This window comes from Lactuca virosa, chromosome 4 (assembly GCF_052849685.1).
Source record: "Lactuca virosa cultivar CGN04683 chromosome 4, Lactuca_virosa_CGN04683_v6, whole genome shotgun sequence".
Classification (NCBI taxonomy): domain Eukaryota; kingdom Viridiplantae; phylum Streptophyta; class Magnoliopsida; order Asterales; family Asteraceae; genus Lactuca; species Lactuca virosa.
In genome coordinates this window covers 29156144-29175227 of record NC_136429.1, presented here as the reverse complement: position 1 = coordinate 29175227, position 19084 = coordinate 29156144, and the positions used below count along the sequence as shown (strand labels likewise).

Genomic DNA, 19084 nt, shown 5'->3' with positions numbered 1-19084 from the left:
GTGAAGAGGGTATCGTCAGAAGATAACCCAGCAGATCCCCTTACAAAGGGACTGAGCAGGGTTAAGCACTTGCAGCACGCTAGGAGCATTGGGCTGAAGGACGATATGAGTTTGGATTAGATAGATAGGAAACGTGTAATAGATAATTTGTACTTGACATTTGATAGATGTTTTGACTTCCTGAATGATAAGATTATTCAAACGATCCACAGTCGTTCATATGTTGGAAGTAGATATGAAAGAGGATTGTCATGAATCTGTTTGTGGATTGTCTAATAGGTTTTAGACATAGCAATAGTTTGTTGCAAAGTTCATGAGTGCTTATGAATTGTGATTTGAGCAATGGAATAAACCCGCGTTTGCTGGTATCACTTCATGGTATTTTACCTCGGGTGATCGCAAAGCGATAATATCTTATAGTCTTAAAACTTAGAGATATGGTTATTGTTTGCTGGTTGGTTGTGCATTGATGATGTGTAAACGCAGTAGTAGCTTGATGTTATAAAACACATTGTTGTGCATGATTTAATTAGTAAATAGTAAATGCATATGAGTCGAAGTTAATCTGTTCCTTTTATTCTAAGAGAATAAAGGTGATATCTTGGCCACTCGATGATTTGGTTTGACTTATGTGTCGTGCCCGGTCAGAACAAAGTTGATGTGTTCAACTAAGTTCTATGCCAAACGAATCAGAGATCGAGAAACAAAGTGCTGAACAATAAGTATTGTAAGCATGATATCTAGAACAGAGGATTATACGATCCCTTATCTGAAGGACAAGTTACTGATCAGAGTTGACAGCAGCGTATAAGAGCTACGATTGCTAATCGGATTCTGAAGTCATATGTGAGGTATAGTTACTAGACTTATCCAAGTGGGAGACTGTTGGATTAGTGTCTAAGCCCGTAACTATATTTGGTATGTACTTGACCCGGTTGTGCATGGTCCTTTTGGGTTGCCTTCACCAAAGCAACTTGACAAGGTTATTTAGGAGAGAGAGAAGATATTATGATTTATTAATATATTATAAGAATAATATATTAAAGGAGAAATCATATTATTTGATTAATATTAGTCATAAATTAATTAGGAAATAATTTGGTGACTAAAAGAGATTAATTGAATAAAGGGGCATAAACTGTCAAATGTGTGATAGTTGAGTTTTGGGCTGGGAAACCTAATGGACTAAGGGGGAACGAAATTATGATGGGGATCCATCATATTTTCGTCCAAAGGCCCTAATCTAGAAGGTTCCATGGGCTGCTTGGTGACTAAGCTGTCCATTAGGGTTTAGACTGAAACCCTAGCAGCCTACAGTATAAATGGAGGCCCTTGGTTGCAATTTTCGGAACCTTGACTCCAAGAGAAACCCTAGGCCAATTTTAGCATCCTCCCTCCTCTCTCATAATAGCCTTCTTGCTTGTGTGGTGTTTGTGAACCATTAGAGGAGTTACAATTGTGACTCTAAGCTCAAGATCAAGAAAAATCAAAGGATCTCAAGCCAATTGAAAGAGGTAATCACTTAGATCTGTTCTTATAGTGTTAATTTCGAATTATACATGCTAGATCTAGGGTTACAAGTCTTGGATGAATTACATGTTCAATAGAGAAGCCTAGATCCAAGCTTTAGGGTTTTGCATGAGCACATATGATGTTCTTTTGCTTTAAAAACCATCAGAATAATCAAGAAAAAACTTGTTGCATGGGTTGAGGGTAAAAATGGGGAAGGAAACACTATTGACAAGCCAATGGAACTTGAATAGGTATTAAATTTCTATGTCAGTTTCGGATTAAGTGTGGATGTTTGGTGTAATGTACTTCTTATTTAGGATCCAAGAGAATGTTTCGGACTAAGTGTTTCAGTTTGATGTTATGTATTCAATGTGGTTATGATTGGTGTTATGTTTGTATGATTGGTGTTGTTTGTATGATTGGTGTTATGTATGCGAAGTAATGTTAATGGTTTCAATGTGCTTATGATTGTGTGTTATGGTTATGGACGTGCATGGTATTGGGGTCCATTATTGACATTAGTGATGCGTATGGTCCCATTTATTATAGTTGAATATGGTCCACCTTTATTCTAGTTGAATATGGTCCCCATTTATTCTAGTTGAATATGGTCCGAAGTCACTATCAACAAATACACTACGAATCTAACTTGGGATCCCATATGACTAAACATATTGTTTTATGATTAAATTACAAAGTCATTACATGGGTAATATAATACTCCTAATAATTTCCATAAAAAGCAAATGAACAACTGCTAAGTATTACAACTTGTAAACAATTATGCCAAAGAAAACAATCCAACTTAGAAGTAAACACATCTTCAGCTTCCAAATCTTTGCTTCAAGCTTCTTTTTTGACCTAGCCAAACCTGCAATCATAACTGCTTCAACACTCATATTCTTAGTGTCTGCTTCATCTACCCAACAAATAAAACCATTACGAGGTCCCTAACAAAATCAATTTTCGAGTGAGAACTTGAGAATGAAACAAACAAATAAATTAGGGCTACTGGCTACAGGCGCCTCATAAACAAACTAACACAAACCTTAGTGGGGAAAGCATAGAAGGGTCTTCCAGGGTTGGAGGGAGTGGAAGACATTCTTATTATGGCGACACATCCACATGAGCATTTCACCATTTTCGCTTCGTTAATTCCGAGAGCTCTTTACTTCAGAATGCAAACAATCACAGGGAAAAAGAAAGCTACTGCGGAGTAAGGAAGTAAAGTACTTATAAAGAGGAAATGACGAAAATACCCCTTGACGAAAATACCCCTTTTGTTTGACCTCAAGCACATCTGTCATAGTTGGTGCACTAAACACAATAAATTATCATTAAGTAAGGCAACCAAATGTCCAAATCGTTACCCTTAATCAACAACAATAACCCATTCAATCTCTTTACATTTCATCAAGATCATACCAAAACGCCTGTTACAGGTAAGAAGGACTTCAAAATACATCCATAAACTACCATTACAACCACCATTGGAGTACCACTACCTACACAAACTGGATTACCACTAAGACAAACGAACACACATAATCCTAATAACATATATGACAATAAAAACCATTAAACCTAACAGAAGATTACGACCACTATATTATCATACCACTACAAACCACTTCCATGAGATTCACTTGCTGATTATCAAGTGAATGATGAAAATCATTAGCAGGAGCATCACGACGACAAGACCCACAACCAACAATGCAATCGCTTTAATCTACTTTTCAACCTTCTCGAACCTTTGCTGTATGTTGAGGACATCAACCCTGGAATGAAGGCAATCGCGACCCATCTCCTCCTTCATGCGCTCCACCTCACCTTTTTGCTCAGCTATCTTTTCACCACAGTCACAAAAGATCGTGTGCAAATCGTTCAAGTTAAGCTCGTCTGTTGAGCTTATAGAGTTATTGGAGTTTATAGTATCTGGTGATGGTGGTGGGGTAGGCTCCATGGAAGACAGTGAAAGGCAAAGCGAGTATTCTATTATCGGTTGTCGGCTAGTGTTTGGCCGGAAGTGGTAACAAAAGTTTAGGGTTTTGTCCAGCAGACCCTTCAATTATATAGTAGGGGACCACTGAACCGTTCGGGCCCAAGCAAGCTAACTCGGTGGGTGAGTCGTTGACGTGTAAACCGAGTCGTGTGAGTTGACTCGCTAGCTTAGTTGGATGATGAGTAGGCACGGAAACTGGTTGAATTGGGTCAAAATCCCAAATTAGTCGGTTAAATGTTAATTCATGCCCTTATAAAGCCAAAAAATAACATAAGGGACCTTTTAAACCAAAACATGTAAGTTCGTGGGGCTATAGTGACATTTTCCCTTATTTTTTTCTCTTTTGGAAAAATAGGTCAAAAAGATTTTTTTTATGTCTTTTGCCTTTTGAAAAACAACCACTCTATTCCTCAAATGTCTTTTCACCTACAAACATAAGAGGTAAAAAAAAACTTTTAGCCAAAAAACAAACACTTGGTCTCTTTGCAAGAAGAGGTGGATTACTCACTTAAATGCTTTCAAACACCTACACAACATAATGAGTAAAGTCACACCATCAAAAAAATAAATTGAAGCAACTAAGTGGAGATGGTGATCCATAAAGTTTTGGATTGAGTTTGATTTTTTTTTGGCTTGAATAAACACTTGTTACAATGATTTGTGGATAGAATTTCGGAACAGGTTTTTAAGCAAAAATGACCACGATGTAGCCTTATTGAATACCGAAAGAACTGAATGCTACTATGTGTATCCCTCTTCACTGACATAAAGTGTTAAATCATAGGGTACACACATTCACCCACTCACACAGGAGGGTACACGAAGCAATCGGAGGTACGTATAGAATTAGTCAATGTAACTTGATGGTTGACCGCTCCTTTTTAGACGCTTGACTACACAATCTGGTTTCACACTGCGGTAAGATGTTAAATCCAACTTTTTCAAATTCTCCCTTTTCACTAAAATTGGTCATTTTCAACTTTTTAAGATCAAATTCAAATCAGTTATTAGATACTTTAAACAAACATTTTATAAAGTTCTTATCATTTATAAAAATCTCAATTGATATCTTAACAACACTTATAACAAAAATGTTATTTTTTCAAAATGCATAACAAAGTATAAATAACAACTTTGACATTGACGCTTTTTTAAAATAAAAATATTTTCGTTATGATATTATAAAAACTCTAATTTTTATAATATTTAATCTACTTAACTATTTTAGTAAATATCAGTGTCGTAAAAGTCGCTAGAAATGAATGCCACATAAACTAGGAACATGCAAAAGTATCTACTACCAATTCCACAAATGAAATAAAACCAAAACACTAAGGTGAAGTTTATTTCACATAATTTTTGGAAGGAATAGAATATGTCAAAGGAATTGGAATATGAATGAATTATTATATTTTTATGCATTTGGTTGATGTGAATTGAAAACTAAGTTATAATTTGTGGATTTGTCAAAAGAATCGGAAAGTAAATTATTATATATGACGAAAATACAATTTTATTGATTTTGTGTAACCTGTTATTATTAATAATAAAATTGATAATACTTTTTTTTGATTAAAAATCTCATTTATGAAACTCTTACTCACTTAAACTTATGTTTTTTTTATTGAATTTGCACTTAATATATTCATTAAAAAGATAGCTTTACAAAATGAAAATATATTATTACACTTTATTAAATCAATTAATATATCATGCTTTTGAGCCAGCAGATTGTAAATTTAAAGAGTTAAAAGAAAGAAAATGAAAACATGTGTGCACATGCAAGTGTGTGTATATACATGTGTATAGGCATATAGGTGTATGTATGGGTGTGGTTGTCGGAGTGTGTATGTGTATGAGTATTAGGTAGATGGGGGTAGGCATATGTGTGTGTGTGAGTTTAGGTGTAGGGATGTGGGGTAAGTGTTGGCGTATGGGTGTAGGTGATGTAGGTGGTGGATATACATGTATCTGTAGGCTTAGGCGTGTGGGTGTGGTATGGGTGTGAGTGTTGGTGTAGGGGTGAGGTATGTGAGATGAGATGAGTGCGTGGATGGTTTAGATAAGGGTGAGGTGTGGGAGAAATGATAATAATTTGTTTTTATTTAATAGATTAGGACTAAAATAAAGAAAATGTGAGATGTTTATTTTTTACTAGTTTATAACCCGTGGGAACCATGGTTGTGAAATTAATTACACTTTCATACTAAAATGTTGTAATTATTAATCAAATAATATAAATAAAATTAACAAAGTTTTATCAATAATAATAAGAAAAAATGTGAGAGGTTTATTTTTTATTTTTTAACCATAAGGAATGTAATCTAAAATTTTTGCCGTTGGCTAAAGAATAACAATTCCTTCAATGGAATTTAAATAATTCCGATTTCTTTTATTTTGTCAATCAAACGTAATTTTTACTGGAATTTACATTACTTTTCCTCCAAATTCCTTCGAAATTAGTAAATGTCTCAAAGAGTCACCTAGTAAAGATTACTCCATAGAAGAGACCTCAAATTCAAACATTGTAAGACTCTATAGGTTTCAACACTTTCTACGTTACCTGAACTTTTTATCTTTATTTCTCTTTTTGACAAATAAATGAAACCCACAAGAAATGTTAACCGGTGAATACAAAGTGAGGACATGTTTTAAACTCTAAATGAATAAAATTATGTTTGTAATATTACAACCATAGACACCAAAAACAAACAAGAGATAAAAGAGCAAGATTACAACATTGCAAACAGGTTTACAATTTGGGAGGATTCATCTTATTGTTCACTTTCATATCATCCTCACCACTTTACAACAAAACTTGCACCCACCCACCCCCAATCAAAAGAACCTCTGTAAACAACAATCAAAAGCTTGAATCTTGAGCACAGAGGATCAAGAACAACAATAACTATCCCCCAAATCTTCTCCTCCTTCATAATCATATGCATTGATTTAACTGTAATCTTGAATCCTCCATCAGATTCTTCAACTCCTCTTGAAACTTCTTCACTTGATTCCCTGGTCTCAAAACATTAACATCATCCCACTGTGAACACGGGTCCACAAACCAGCTCTTCCTAGCGGTGCACCACGCCCCGGGTGCCGCCCTCCCACCACCACGTTTCAAGATCTTCCTATCAACCATGTCAAGAACCGCATCGTTTTTCCCAAACTGTCTTGCAAAAGCCGCACCACTTTCCACCATTTCATTGTAATGCGACTTGTTAAGAAACAATGGCTCCATTTTAGGAGGATTGTCCCACACCATGTACCTTAAATCCGCATTGATTGTCGTGTTTTTGTAATCAGGTGAGTTGCAGACCACCGTATGAAAGTAGACTTCTTGAGCCAAAACCACATTGTTAACATACATTAAGAGAGTCCGAGGGAGATTATCCCATGCAAATATACAATATTCAAGAAACGAACGGCTCAAAATCACCCATGGAGATCCTGAAATAACAATATACTTTCATTGATTTGTTTATTATAATATAATTTCATTTTTGAAATTCAAAATGGACACTTGCCTGTGAAAACTTTGAAAGCATTTGGTAATGGTCGTTTTTCAGTGGCACGAAAGATTTGTGTTCTTCTTGCTAAGTAAAGTCCTGGATCGACTACGATTGGTCGGATTCTTTGATCCCTGAAATCAATATATAAAGTTGAGATTAAATTTAAGTTTTTAGATTAAAAAAGTATAGAAAAATGGGGTTTGAATTTGAAAGAAACATGTTTACTCTTTCCATCCAAGCTCACTGGTATGATCAATGAAATTGGCATCTCGGTTGATGGTGGAGAATGCATGAGACAAATCTGATCAAGAATATACAAACAAGGAAACACCATAAGTATATTAATGTGGACGTATGTGTTCATAGATATGGGCGTTTGTGAATTGTGTGTATATATGTAATATGTGTGTATGTATATATATACACCTCTGTATGTTCAAAAATGTCAGAGATCTAAATTTATTCCATAAAGAATAGAAACCCATGTAAGGAAGATGCATAAAGAATAGAATTTGTTTGTTCTTATTGTCTTCAGATTCTTTTCTCAAAAACTTATATGTCAAAATCATAATGGGCAACTTTAATTTACCAAATTTGTACAAACAGAACAATCATCGAACATTATGTGTGCTTGGATGTGTGTTTTCATTTTTCAATGTGATTATTGAGGCTTAAGGAATCAGAATCATAGGATAGCTAGGCCTCATGTTATCAAATTGATCGATATGCTACTAAAACAACCCTAAATGATCAGAAATCAGAATCATGATATCGTTCACCCAATTCCCTCAAAAATGATTATTTGTAAAAAACCCTAAAACAACATACTAAATGCTCGAAGCAAAGAGATACTTGTAGAATTGATATCAGAATTGGTATTAGGGAGTACCGTCTTGTGTTAGCAAAGGATAATCCAGTGCACTGAGGGTTATAAACCAGTCCCAATCACGATCAACCTTCAAAAAAATTGCAGCAGCACGCAAAATGGCAGCAATGTTACTGGCACCCATGTATGTTGTTGGATCAGGCTTTCCGATCACGTCAACATTCCCAAAAGCCCTAATTGCCGGTACCGACTTCACCAACACACTCAACTTCCTCCGCTCATCGTCGGAACCCTCCGTTCCAATGTGCAACAGATACCTGTTCCTCGGATGGTACACCGCAAGCAACAGCCGGAAAATCCTATCGGCGTCACCGCGGGTACCTGAAATGTAGTAAGCGAACGCCGGCGGGTAGCCGCGCCCACGGTGGACGGTGGAGAAGGGTTTGTGTGAAGTGAAGGCGTATGAAGAACTATAACCGCAGATCGAGGAGATAAACAGTAGTAGGGAGATGAATGCGGCGAAGAACAATGTAAAAAGCCATTTCTTCTCAGCTCCCATTACTGTGTATCAATTGGTTCAGATTTTGATCTTGTAACCTTCGGAGCATATGGATTGAAATTGCAATGAAGGAGGGTAATTCAAGGGTTTCAATTTCACTAAGAAATCATGAAATTGACGACTGGGATTCACTAAGTAGTTGGGTTTTACTAATTTTAGCAAAGGTTTTCCTTGTGAAATTGAATTTGCGTATGAAAAGGATCAAGGATAAGTTAGGGTTTGTTTGAATAGATTGAAAAAGCTTTTGGGTAGGTGTGAATACACACAAGAATTGGATTTTGGTATTAAATGGTGAAGAAATATGGATCTGATCTATGTGATTATGTTGGAAATCTTGTAAAAACCTGTTCTACACAACTCTGACTCTCAAGTCTCAGCTGTATTGAAATATTCATGTGGGCATCATCAACACCCCTCAAGATTTTAAAATTCCAAAAAGGGCAATTGCAAATAATTAGTACATCAAAGGTCCCTAAGGAATTTACTTCTTGATTTGGAAATAAAAACTAGCCAATCTTGCTAATTTTAACCTTTTTGGGTCGATTATAGGCATAGCTTGTTTTGTTTTTTCACTTCTTTATGGTCATTCCTTTATTCTTTATTCTTTAACTTTTTAAGTGCCATCAACCGTTACGACAATCAATGCAAATAGTTCATGTCGAGTCGAGTCTCAGCCAATACGTGACACAATGTATGAAAATAGATTTTGAATTTCTTGTCTAAAATAAAGGGAGCATGTAAAAGTACATGTAACACGAAATGCTAAAATATGTTTATATGTTTACAATATACCTATGACATTTTGTTTTTGGTGATTTTTTTTCTTTAAATGTATGATCTCCGTTGGGACATAACAATTAAGTAAAGTGGTATCATTTGTTATAAAACATGCTATTAGTTTAGTTGTTTGGGGATAACTTCTCTTGGAATTTATATGATTCCTCTTTATATCTCTTAAAGGCATACAAATATCTAAACCTAGACTAGTGTCACATTGTTCGTAGTTATAGTTGAGAAATATTTTTTTTCGTGTACAACAATGACCTTGTACACATCTCAAACCATATGTATCTTTTGCATTGTACATGTATCAACACAATATGTATCTTTGAGATATAGACATAACTTGTTTTGTTTTTTCAGTTCTTTATGGTCATTCCTTCGTTCTTTAACTTTTTAAGTGCCCTCAACCGTTTTTTTAGTGTTTTCGTGATTATGATGATACATATGTATGTTGAATTAGGGTTACGTCAATCAATGCAAATAGTTCATGTCGAGTCTCAGCCAATACTTGACACAATATATGAAAATAGATTTTGAATTTCTTGTCTAAGATAAAGGGAGCATGTAAAAGTACATGTAGCACGAAATGCTAAAATATGTTTATATGTTTACAATATACCTATGACATTTGTTTTGGGGATTTTTTTCCTTAAATGTATGATCCGGTTGGGACATAACGGTTAAGTAAAGTGATATCATTTATTATAAAACATGGTTATGCTATTAGTTTAGTTGTTTGTGGATAACTTCTTTATATGATTCCTCTTTATATCTCTTTAGGGCATACCAATATCTAAACCTAGACTAGTGTCATATTGTTCGTAGTTATAGTTGAGAAAGATTTTTTTTCGTGTACCAACAATGACCTTGTACACATCCCAAACAATATGTATATTTTGCATTGTACATGTATCAACACAATATGTATCTTTGAGATGTAGAAAGTTCGATGTTACAATCTTAAGTGACAACCTTTCATGTAAAATGACATACAACGTTGCACAATGAGTTTGTCATCTCCATAAGATGCATGCATTTCACATGGATTTTAAATGTTTCTCAATTAGTACTTAACATTTTATTACAACATATAATACATTTACAACCTATTAATGATATATTAATGATAGGTCTCGATCTCGCAGTAAATAGATCAAAATGTTCATTGATACCGGTTCGATCTAATATGACATGTTTGAATTGTAACGTAGTAGCATCTTTCTTGTGCAACCCGAAACTACATTATGTTGTTTTAAGATCAGGAAATTTTGATTTTATACTCCAATATCAAATCAAGATCTTTCTTTAAGATAAACGGATGAACTTTTTTCAAAAGTCTTATGGGTCGGTTTTGAATGTGCAAACCAAACCCAAAATTGAATTTTTCGATTTTAAAATTTTTAAACCTAAAACTGACAGTTTATGTTTTATTTCGGTTTTTCAGTTTCAATTTTATCGGTTTTTATTGTTTTTTGGGTTTGTTCCTTTCTTAAAAAAAACCCCATAAAAAGAATTGCACCCTCAAAAGAAGGTACTTGATCAGACGACGGCGTTTCGCTGTCCTACATGTGGAACCATGTCATCGTCTTGGAGAAAAGAGACTTCTACTCGGCAGAGAACCAGACAAGCAGAAGAAGATAACATCTTTTTGGTGGCGGGAAATTAATTACTGAAGAAAAATGCTTAGAATCTCCGGCACAGACGGTGGAGTTGGTCAGATAATCGCCGCCGTTGCCGCGGCTTTATTGCTCCGTCTATTCTCAGGCCCCGGCCCCGTGCAGTTGCTGGAGAATGAGACTGAAGAGGAGGGAGGTGAGGGAATAATTTCCGATTCTGAAGCTTCGGTATCCGATAAAGTTTATCCTGTTACTATCCGGTGGACAAACATCACATGCTCTCTCTCCGATAAAGCTTCAAAATCGGTCAGTTAGTATTTTTATTCACTGCATGTTGGAAGCGTTTTTAAGGAATCCCTGTAACTGATGTAAACTATGTTTATTGACATGCGATTAGCGAAAATCGCTTCAGAATGAGGCCTTTCCCCCAACACTTAATTAGCAAAATAGCGGATGAGGCGTGAGGGTGCTCTGCAAGCTTATGTCATGAAACTTTGATTTTTATGTAAAATTTTGCTAATTTGTTGCGATTGTGGGGGGAAGTATGTGCAGCTTATGGTTCCCTCTAATCGAAATTAGGTCATTGTGTTTTATTAACAGCAATCATTTATTTTCTTATGAGGAATATGGTTCGAGTAATCTGTGATTGCCTACTTTTACCATACAAAACAGCAATTTGGGAGGTCAAGTTCTGATCTCCCCCATTGACAATTTTGTTGTGCTGCCCTTTTCACTCTTCAGCTCCATGTTAACTTTACAGGTGAGGTTCTTGCTTAAGAATGTCTGTGGAGAGGCAAAACCTGGAAGGCTGCTTGCAATAATGGGTCCATCAGGATCGGGGAAGACAACCCTCCTCAACGTACTTGCAGGTCAAACAGTTGCATCACCTCGATTACACTTATCAGGCCTCTTGGAGGTTAATGGACAACCAATGTCAAACAAGTCCTTCAGGTAAGTTAAGCTCATCATTTGTTTCTGAAAGTTGTAGCTTCTTATTGAGACTTGTACTTGATGAAAGTTGCATAACAACTGGTTACAATTTCCTTTCACTGTCATCACAGGTTTGCTTATGTGAGACAAGAGGACCTTTTCTTCTCACAGTTGACAGTTAGAGAGACATTGTCACTTGCAGCTGAACTCCAGTTGAAGGGGACATATTCAAAGGAAGATAGAGATGAATATATAAACAATCTGTTGTTCAAACTAGGGTTGGTGAGTTGTGCTGATACTCGAGTTGGGGATGCAAAAATTCGTGGAGTAAGTGGAGGCGAGAAGAAAAGGCTAGCAATGGCTTGTGAACTCATTGCTAGTCCATCTGTGATATTTGCTGATGAACCAACAACTGGTATGCATTATATTCCATGTCTTTTTAACAAATTTTTATATTAAGGTGGTTTATAAGAGGTCATCATATAAATTGGCTATGCTTTCAGGACTTGATGCATTTCAAGCAGAGAAAGTGATGGAAACTCTTAGACAACTTGCACAAGATGGACACACTGTAATATGTTCCATACACCAACCGAGAGGTTCAGTGTATTCAAAATTTGATGACATTGTGTTGTTGACAGAGGGTGAACTTGTTTATGCTGGTCCTGCAGCCGATGAACCACTCACTTACTTCTCAAAATTCGGGTTCTTAAATCTTAATTAAACTCAAAACTCAAATCCTCTACTTTATTTGGTGTTTGATTACAAAAATTGATCCTTGGTTTGTTTGACAGGTACCTTTGCCCAGACCATGTTAACCCTGCTGAGTTTCTAGCCGATTTAATATCAATCGACTACAGTTCATCAGACAGTGTTAACTCTTCCCGTAAAAGAATCGATAGTCTCGTGGACTCGTTTTCTCAACAGATTTCATCAACCTTTTACACAGCAACTCTCACCAAAACCCTAATTGTCAAAGATAAAACCAACTTAAAAAGGAAACCCACACCCAAAGGGATAAATGGTTGGTGGAGACAATTTTCATTGCTCCTCAAACGAGCATGGATGCAGGTCAAGAATGAATATAATCATATAAGTTATATTAATTAAGTCATAATTACTTACATTGATGGAAAATTATTCAGGCTTCACGTGATGGGCCCACAAATATAGTCCGGACAAGAATGTCAATTGCTTCCGCTTTAATTTTCGGTTCAGTCTTTTGGAGAATGGGAAGGTCTCAGACATCAATACAAGATAGAATGGGATTGCTTCAGGTATATACACTTTCTTGAGTTTATAAAAAACAGGATCTTTTTATATATTGATTATGTGTTTTATTTGTTATTTTCACCTAGGTTGCTGCTATAAATACTGCGATGGCTGCACTTACAAAAACCGTTGGTGTTTTTCCAAAAGAACGTGCAATAGTAGATAGAGAGCGTGCAAAAGGTTCTTATCTCCTAGGCCCTTATTTATTATCCAAATTAATAGCTGAGGTCCCTATTGGAGCTGCATTTCCTCTATTATTTGGCACTGTTCTTTACCCCATGGCCCGCCTTCATCCATCTCTATCTAGGTAACCTTATTAATAAACTTAAAAAAAATTATAAAATTAATTTGAAGAAGAAAAGTAGTGTAAAAAAAAAGGGTTTGAAAATTTTCAGATTCGGGAAGTTTAGTGGAATTGTGACTGTGGAGTCATTTGCTGCATCTGCCATGGGTTTGACCGTGGGTTCCATGGCTCCAACCACTGAAGCCGCTTTGGCTCTGGGCCCGTCTCTCATGACAGTGTTCATTGTATTTGGTGGCTATTATGTGAATGCCGATAATACCCCTATCATTTTTCGATGGATTCCTCGTGTTTCTCTCATAAGATGGTTTGTTTGACTACATTCTTATATTATACATCACTTTATTATAATAAAATAAATTTGTTTTTTATTCTAAAGATTATTCGATTGCTTCACAGGGCGTTTCAAGGTCTTTGCATTAATGAATTTAGAGGCCTTGAGTTTGATCATGAAAAATCATTTGATATACAAACTGGAGAACAGGTGAGTGAGTATGAATGTGAATCAAATGACATCTTCATGCTTAGAAACGAAAGTAGATTGCCTAAATTGAATTGTTTGGTGTAGGCACTGGAGAAGCTTTCTTTTGGGGGTAGGACAATATCTGAGACAATGATGGCTCAGAGTCGAATAGTGTTGTTTTGGTACTTCACCACTTACCTTTTGCTAGAGAAAAACAAACCCAAAAACCAACGCCTCGAACCACCACCACCAGCAGTGGCGGTTGAGGAGGAGGAGCCGCGGTTAGAGGTGGTGGAGAGTGATGAGTCACAGTCACAGTCACCGGGGCAATCTTTTGAGATACTTGAAACGCCAACAGTTGACCAAGGTGCCACCCAACTTAATCTGTTTGACCTAGATGGTTTTTGATTGTGGTTTGGTTTGGTTTGGTTGGGGTATATTGGACTATTTTGTTTCTTTGGTTTTGATTCATAATTATACAGGTGCTTCCATCTAGAGGATGCATGGTGGAAAAATAAATAAATAAGCAACATCAGCATGCACCTCCGTAGCAGCCTAGAATAACAATAATTTATAGGTGGATGTAAAAAAGAAAAAAGATGTTGTAACTTGTAATGGTTGCTTTTTTGGCACATAGTCGTTACTACTTTCAACTAAATTACTCATGGATTCCAAGTTTTGTTTTGTTTTGCTTTGGGTTGTGCTGTTCCAATGCATTATGGTTTGCGTTTGTTACAAGGGCGGTTTGGACAAGCTTTTGTAAAACTAAATTTAATGATAGAGAATGAAGGTGGGTATTCATGTCTATCACAAACGAGCTTTGGTTACAGTGTCAATGAGGGTATCCACAATGAAAGGTTTAATGGGGCTTCAATAGAATCAAATTGAATATAATATAGATGAGAGAAATGGTGAACATCTTCGAACGGAGATTTTAGTAAATTTATGGTGGTTTTCTAAGACTTGAATGATTATCTATCCTACTTGACACTCCATTGAATTCTCCAGAAGTTGAATGAGTTACTGATGCAGTTAGTAGAAGCAGTGATGTGTTGGATACAATAATTGGATTTTTTACGTTGGAGAAAATATGTTTAAATAATTTCAAGTGTTCAAAGTAAAACAGTTATAAATATGAAAATTTTGTAGATTTTGTGGTCAAACCATCAAATTATAAAAAACGTGTAAAAATACTTAGGAGGACTAATTATTAAGATAATATAACGTTAACGTTACAGTACCTATATATTGATTAACCGATTCTTTATGTTATAAACGTACGTTCCAAATATTGTATTATAGTTATATAATATTGAGGTTAACTAGAAACATATCCCGACCTTAGCTCAGTTGGTAGAGCGGAGGACTGTAGTGTGTTCATAGCTATCCTTAGGTCGCTGGTTCGAATCCGGCAGGTCGGATTTTTTAAAATTTTGAAACATTGCAAGTGCTATTTAAAGCAAAAAAATAATAATAATAATAATTAAAATTGTATATTCCGTTGGCTACTAAATTACTTCTATATATATAAATGAATACACGTAACATTGAAAACAAAAAGCAAACTTATCACGTAAATTAGTAAAAAAAAAAATTCTTAATGTTTTCTGCAAAAAAATTGTCAAATGTTAACTACTTCTTTCTGGTATGTAATTATTATATGGCCATTGATCTTTCTACCATGTTTTCTATATTTCTTTCTAGAACTAATTTAGTAGCCAACGGAATATACACCTTTAAATGTGTTTTTTTTTTGGTTTAAATAGCACTTGTAATGTTTAAAAATTAAAAAAATCCGACCTACCGGATTCGATTTAAGATGTGTAGGAAAAATTATAGAAGGATATTTAATTTCTCAGTCTTTTGGTCAACATATCGAAGGATCCATGTATATATATGTAAGTCTATGTGTTTGTTTGTTTATTTGTTTATGAGTCTTTAATGCAACCAAAAGATAAAATAAACCTCCGTTTTGGTGCAATCAATATTTGTTTGACTCTATTATAAATTATCATTATAATATCTTTTCACAAAGGACGAAAGATGAAAGCATGAATCAGCCTTATTTTACAAAAAACAATTTATATATCATATATAGGATCATGAAAATTGTTTACTAGTACGAGACATCTGATAATTATTGCTTTCTAATGTATACGTATAGTCATAAAGAGTAATTGTTGGGACTCGTACTATAACTTTAGACAAGTCTCACATGACCCTTTGTTCGAAATCCGGGTTAACAGATTTCTTGGAATCCACTAAAAGTCGTAAAACACTATCAAATTGAAGTATTTCGATGGTATAAATCGAAAGTTCAATTTGATAAAATTCAGTGGTTTTCGAACAAAGAGAATTGTGAAGTTATGTTCTTGAAATGTATCGGAATTAGAACCAAAAACGGGCATAATACCTTGTCTAAAATTCGACACAAAACTGTCATAAAACCATCCCAAAAAAGTTTTTACAACCATCAATTAACCGACACTAAAGTGTAACAAAACAGGTTTCAGGATAAGGGTCAAATCGGGTCAATTTCCTCAATTTCAACCCAGCCAGGCGAACTTCCCCTTGGACCCCGTCAGGGGGTTGCCACTCCTTGGACCCAGCTATCAGGGGCGTTGTCCCCGAACCCCCGTAGGTTTAGGGGTTTCGCCCCTAAATGACAGTTGTAACGTCCGCAGATTCGGGCTAGTTAATTTAGAGACAATAAGCATCAAAAATGACTTTCTTATAGAAGATTATTTAGAATAAATAATCTTAACCAAGTTATAGTATATGTCACAAGGGTTCCGTACATATAAAGAACGCCGAAATCCGAGTTATAACGAAGAAGTTATGACTTGTCGAAGTTTTACGGCAAAACCGACACGACACCGAGAATCATAAAAAGTGAATTTTTGATAAACTAATTTTTAGCCTTAGAAATCTAAATTAAAGTTGTAGTATATGTTAAACCAATGATGTGCATAAAAAGAACATCAAAATCTGACTTCGTATGACGAAGTAGAGGTGCAAACGAGTCGAGCCGAGCCTGAGCCTGACCAAGCTCGAGCTCGGTTCGCTTAAAATTTGTATGGCTCGAGCTCGAGCTCGCTCGTTTCGAGCCCCAAATAATGAGCTTGAGATCGGCTCGGGCCTGACCAAGCTCGAGCTCGGCTCGCTTAAAATTTGTATGGGTCGAGCTCGAGCTCGGCTCGTTTCGAGCCCCAAATAATGAGCTTGAGATCGGCTCGTGAAGTAATACATAGGCTCGGGATCGGCTCGTTTTGTCTAACTGAGCCTAAACGAGCTTAAGCTTGCCTCGAGCTCGTTAAAAGCTCGTTTACAAAATGAATTCCAACAAAAAAAACCACGAATTTATTTAATTTTCAACTATGTGCGGACTACTTAAATTCCAACCAAGATGCATAAATAAAATCTTCAGATTAGATAAGTTTTAAACTCCAACAAACAAACCTAAAATGTAATTAAATCATCCAAAAGAAAGTCTTCCTATCATGGAAGTTTAAATTACAAAAATGCTATAAAACGATTAAATTTTAACATAACATATTATCAAAACTCAAAAGTCAATCTTCCTTGAAGCAAATTCAATCCAGCAATATCTGCAAAATAAAACATTTTATGAGATGTGCAATATAATGTAATTAAACAGCCAAGATTACAAGTAATTAGAATGGCTTACACCTTTAAGTATTACTTGTCCCTGTAGGTAATAAAACCTTATTGGGCATTTCCTCCTTCTGTAAAAAGAACCCACCAACACGATCAAATATTAATAAATTTAAATAATCAACTGTTAGTTCACGTGTTTTAAGTTTATCAAATGTACCTTCAATTTTTTCTTGATTCCATAACGATGTCTAATTCAATCTCCTCCACAAATCAACTTTTGAACAGTGTCCGGTGCCAATGAAGATCGGTATGGATCGATTACTCTACCCCCAGCACTAAATGTTGCCTCAGATGCAACGGTAGAAATCGGGATCGCAAGCACATCCATAGCCATCTTTTATAAAACGCGGTACTTCAGTTTATGAACATTCCACCACTCCAAAGCCTTGAATGAATCCATTCCATTTTGTCCCTGGTTCCTATAAACACCTTCTTCCAAATACATATCTAATTCTGACTTTTCTGGTCGCTCCAAATCTGTATTTTTTATAAACTCCCCAAAAGCCTCCCATCCTGACCCGAGTGATGTTGTTTTTGACACTTCATTTCCTCCACATCCATTTGCAGGCGTTGCAGCTTCTCGGACTGATGCATCATGTATTTCCAAATACTCCTCATACATTTCATAAAGTGCTTTCTTCACTTCTTCAATGTTCTTTTCAGCATTGGAGTATATGGTTGGGAAACTAAATTCTACTAACTTCATTTTGAATCTTGGATCTAACACTGAAGCTATAGCCATAACAAGATGGCACTCCCCCCAATATTTGTCAAACTTCTCCTTCATCTTAGTCACCATAGTCCTAATGAAATCATTTTTTGATAGAGTACCTTTATCCAAAGTTTCTTTTACTCTAAACACCTCAATCAAATACAGATTGGATGTTGGATAATCACTTCCAAAAATGACATTTTGTGCATACCTGAAAATAAGTTGCTTTAGTATTACGCATGATAAAATATTTAAAATAACACTTAAATAAAGGTAATATGCACCTTGAAAACCTTCAAGATTTCACATACACTCTCCACATGCGCCCACTCCTCATCATTAGGCAGGTGATGGAAATGTGGCTCGTACTCCGCAAATCTATGAAAATCAAAAAAAAAAAAAAACTTAGTGTGTGCAATATTTGAAAACCTGAAAATCACAACATTCAAAACTATTTTTATTAAAATCTAATGTATACCTTGGGAAAACATCTTTAAATTTTAATGCAACCAACAACATATCATAGGTTGAATTCCATCGTGTTGGAACATCAAGCAATAACTTTCTATCTTGTATTTGCAGTTGATGTGCAATATTTGAAAATGTTTGAAGTCTCGCCTCAGAATTGTTAATATATTTTATACCCTCACGAACTTCCCCGATAACAGAATCAATCATAGCAAGACCATCTTTCACAAGAAGGTTCAAAATGTGTGCACAACATCTAACATGAAATAACCTACCACCACACGTGAGTTTTCTTACTTTAGAAAAAAATTCTTTCAGTCTTCTCAATGCCATGTCATTGTATGCAACATTGTCTACAGATATCGTGAATATCTTGTCCTCAATTTCCCAATGCTTCAAACATTTATAAATACCATCAGCAATATCAAGTCCGGTACGAGGAGG

General features: G+C 35.6%; 2 protein-coding genes and 1 non-coding gene across 4 annotated transcripts; 2 read left to right on the top strand and 1 right to left on the bottom strand.

The window, feature by feature from the left end:
- Positions 1-6164: 6164 nt before the first annotated feature.
- Positions 6165-8803, bottom strand: LOC145103834 (Core-2/I-branching beta-1,6-N-acetylglucosaminyltransferase family protein). Its single transcript, XM_079041096.1, has 4 exons — positions 7922-8803; positions 7258-7333; positions 7048-7163; positions 6165-6970 (listed from the first exon to the last, which is right to left on the bottom strand). The coding sequence occupies exons 1-4, from the start codon at positions 8415-8417 to the stop codon at positions 6456-6458; spliced, it is 1203 nt and encodes a 400-aa protein (XP_078897222.1). The 5' UTR covers positions 8418-8803; the 3' UTR covers positions 6165-6455.
- Positions 8804-10724: 1921 nt separating this feature from the next.
- Positions 10725-14440, top strand: ABCG7 (ABC-2 type transporter family protein). 2 transcript variants are annotated; one of them, XM_079041095.1, is made up of 11 exons: positions 10725-11122; positions 11577-11767; positions 11878-12161; positions 12250-12451; positions 12541-12817; positions 12892-13023; positions 13105-13325; positions 13414-13626; positions 13719-13803; positions 13888-14149; positions 14265-14440. In XM_079041095.1, exons 1-11 carry the CDS (start codon positions 10880-10882, stop codon positions 14276-14278), a joined length of 2124 nt encoding a protein of 707 aa, XP_078897221.1. In that variant the 5' UTR covers positions 10725-10879; the 3' UTR covers positions 14279-14440. The 2 variants fall into 2 exon arrangements, with proteins under 2 accessions (XP_078897221.1, XP_078897220.1); XM_079041094.1 differs by having other exon boundaries at positions 13888-14440.
- A 677-nt stretch (positions 14441-15117) lies between these two features.
- TRNAY-GUA (transfer RNA tyrosine (anticodon GUA)) lies at positions 15118-15203 on the top strand. The gene is given in 2 exon segments: positions 15118-15154; positions 15168-15203. It is a non-coding gene; the product is annotated as a tRNA-Tyr (tRNA).
- Positions 15204-19084: the final 3881 nt, after the last annotated feature.

Excerpts from the sequence above, each read along its gene's own strand:
- ABCG7 (XM_079041094.1), top strand. The coding sequence starts at position 10,880 with ATGCTTAGAATCTCCGGCACAGACGGTGGAGTTGGTCAGATAATCGCC. Across the intron at positions 12,818-12,891 it reads TCAAACGAGCATGGATGCAG|GCTTCACGTGATGGGCCCAC; the intron begins GTCAAGAATGAA and ends AAAATTATTCAG. Across the intron at positions 13,804-13,887 it reads ATATACAAACTGGAGAACAG|GCACTGGAGAAGCTTTCTTT; the intron begins GTGAGTGAGTAT and ends TGTTTGGTGTAG.
- LOC145103834 (XM_079041096.1), bottom strand. The coding sequence starts at position 8,417 with ATGGGAGCTGAGAAGAAATGGCTTTTTACATTGTTCTTCGCCGCATTC. Across the intron at positions 7,334-7,921 it reads TCCTTTGCTAACACAAGACG|ATTTGTCTCATGCATTCTCC; the intron begins GTACTCCCTAAT and ends ATTCTTGATCAG. Across the intron at positions 6,971-7,047 it reads TGCTTTCAAAGTTTTCACAG|GATCTCCATGGGTGATTTTG; the intron begins GCAAGTGTCCAT and ends TTGTTATTTCAG.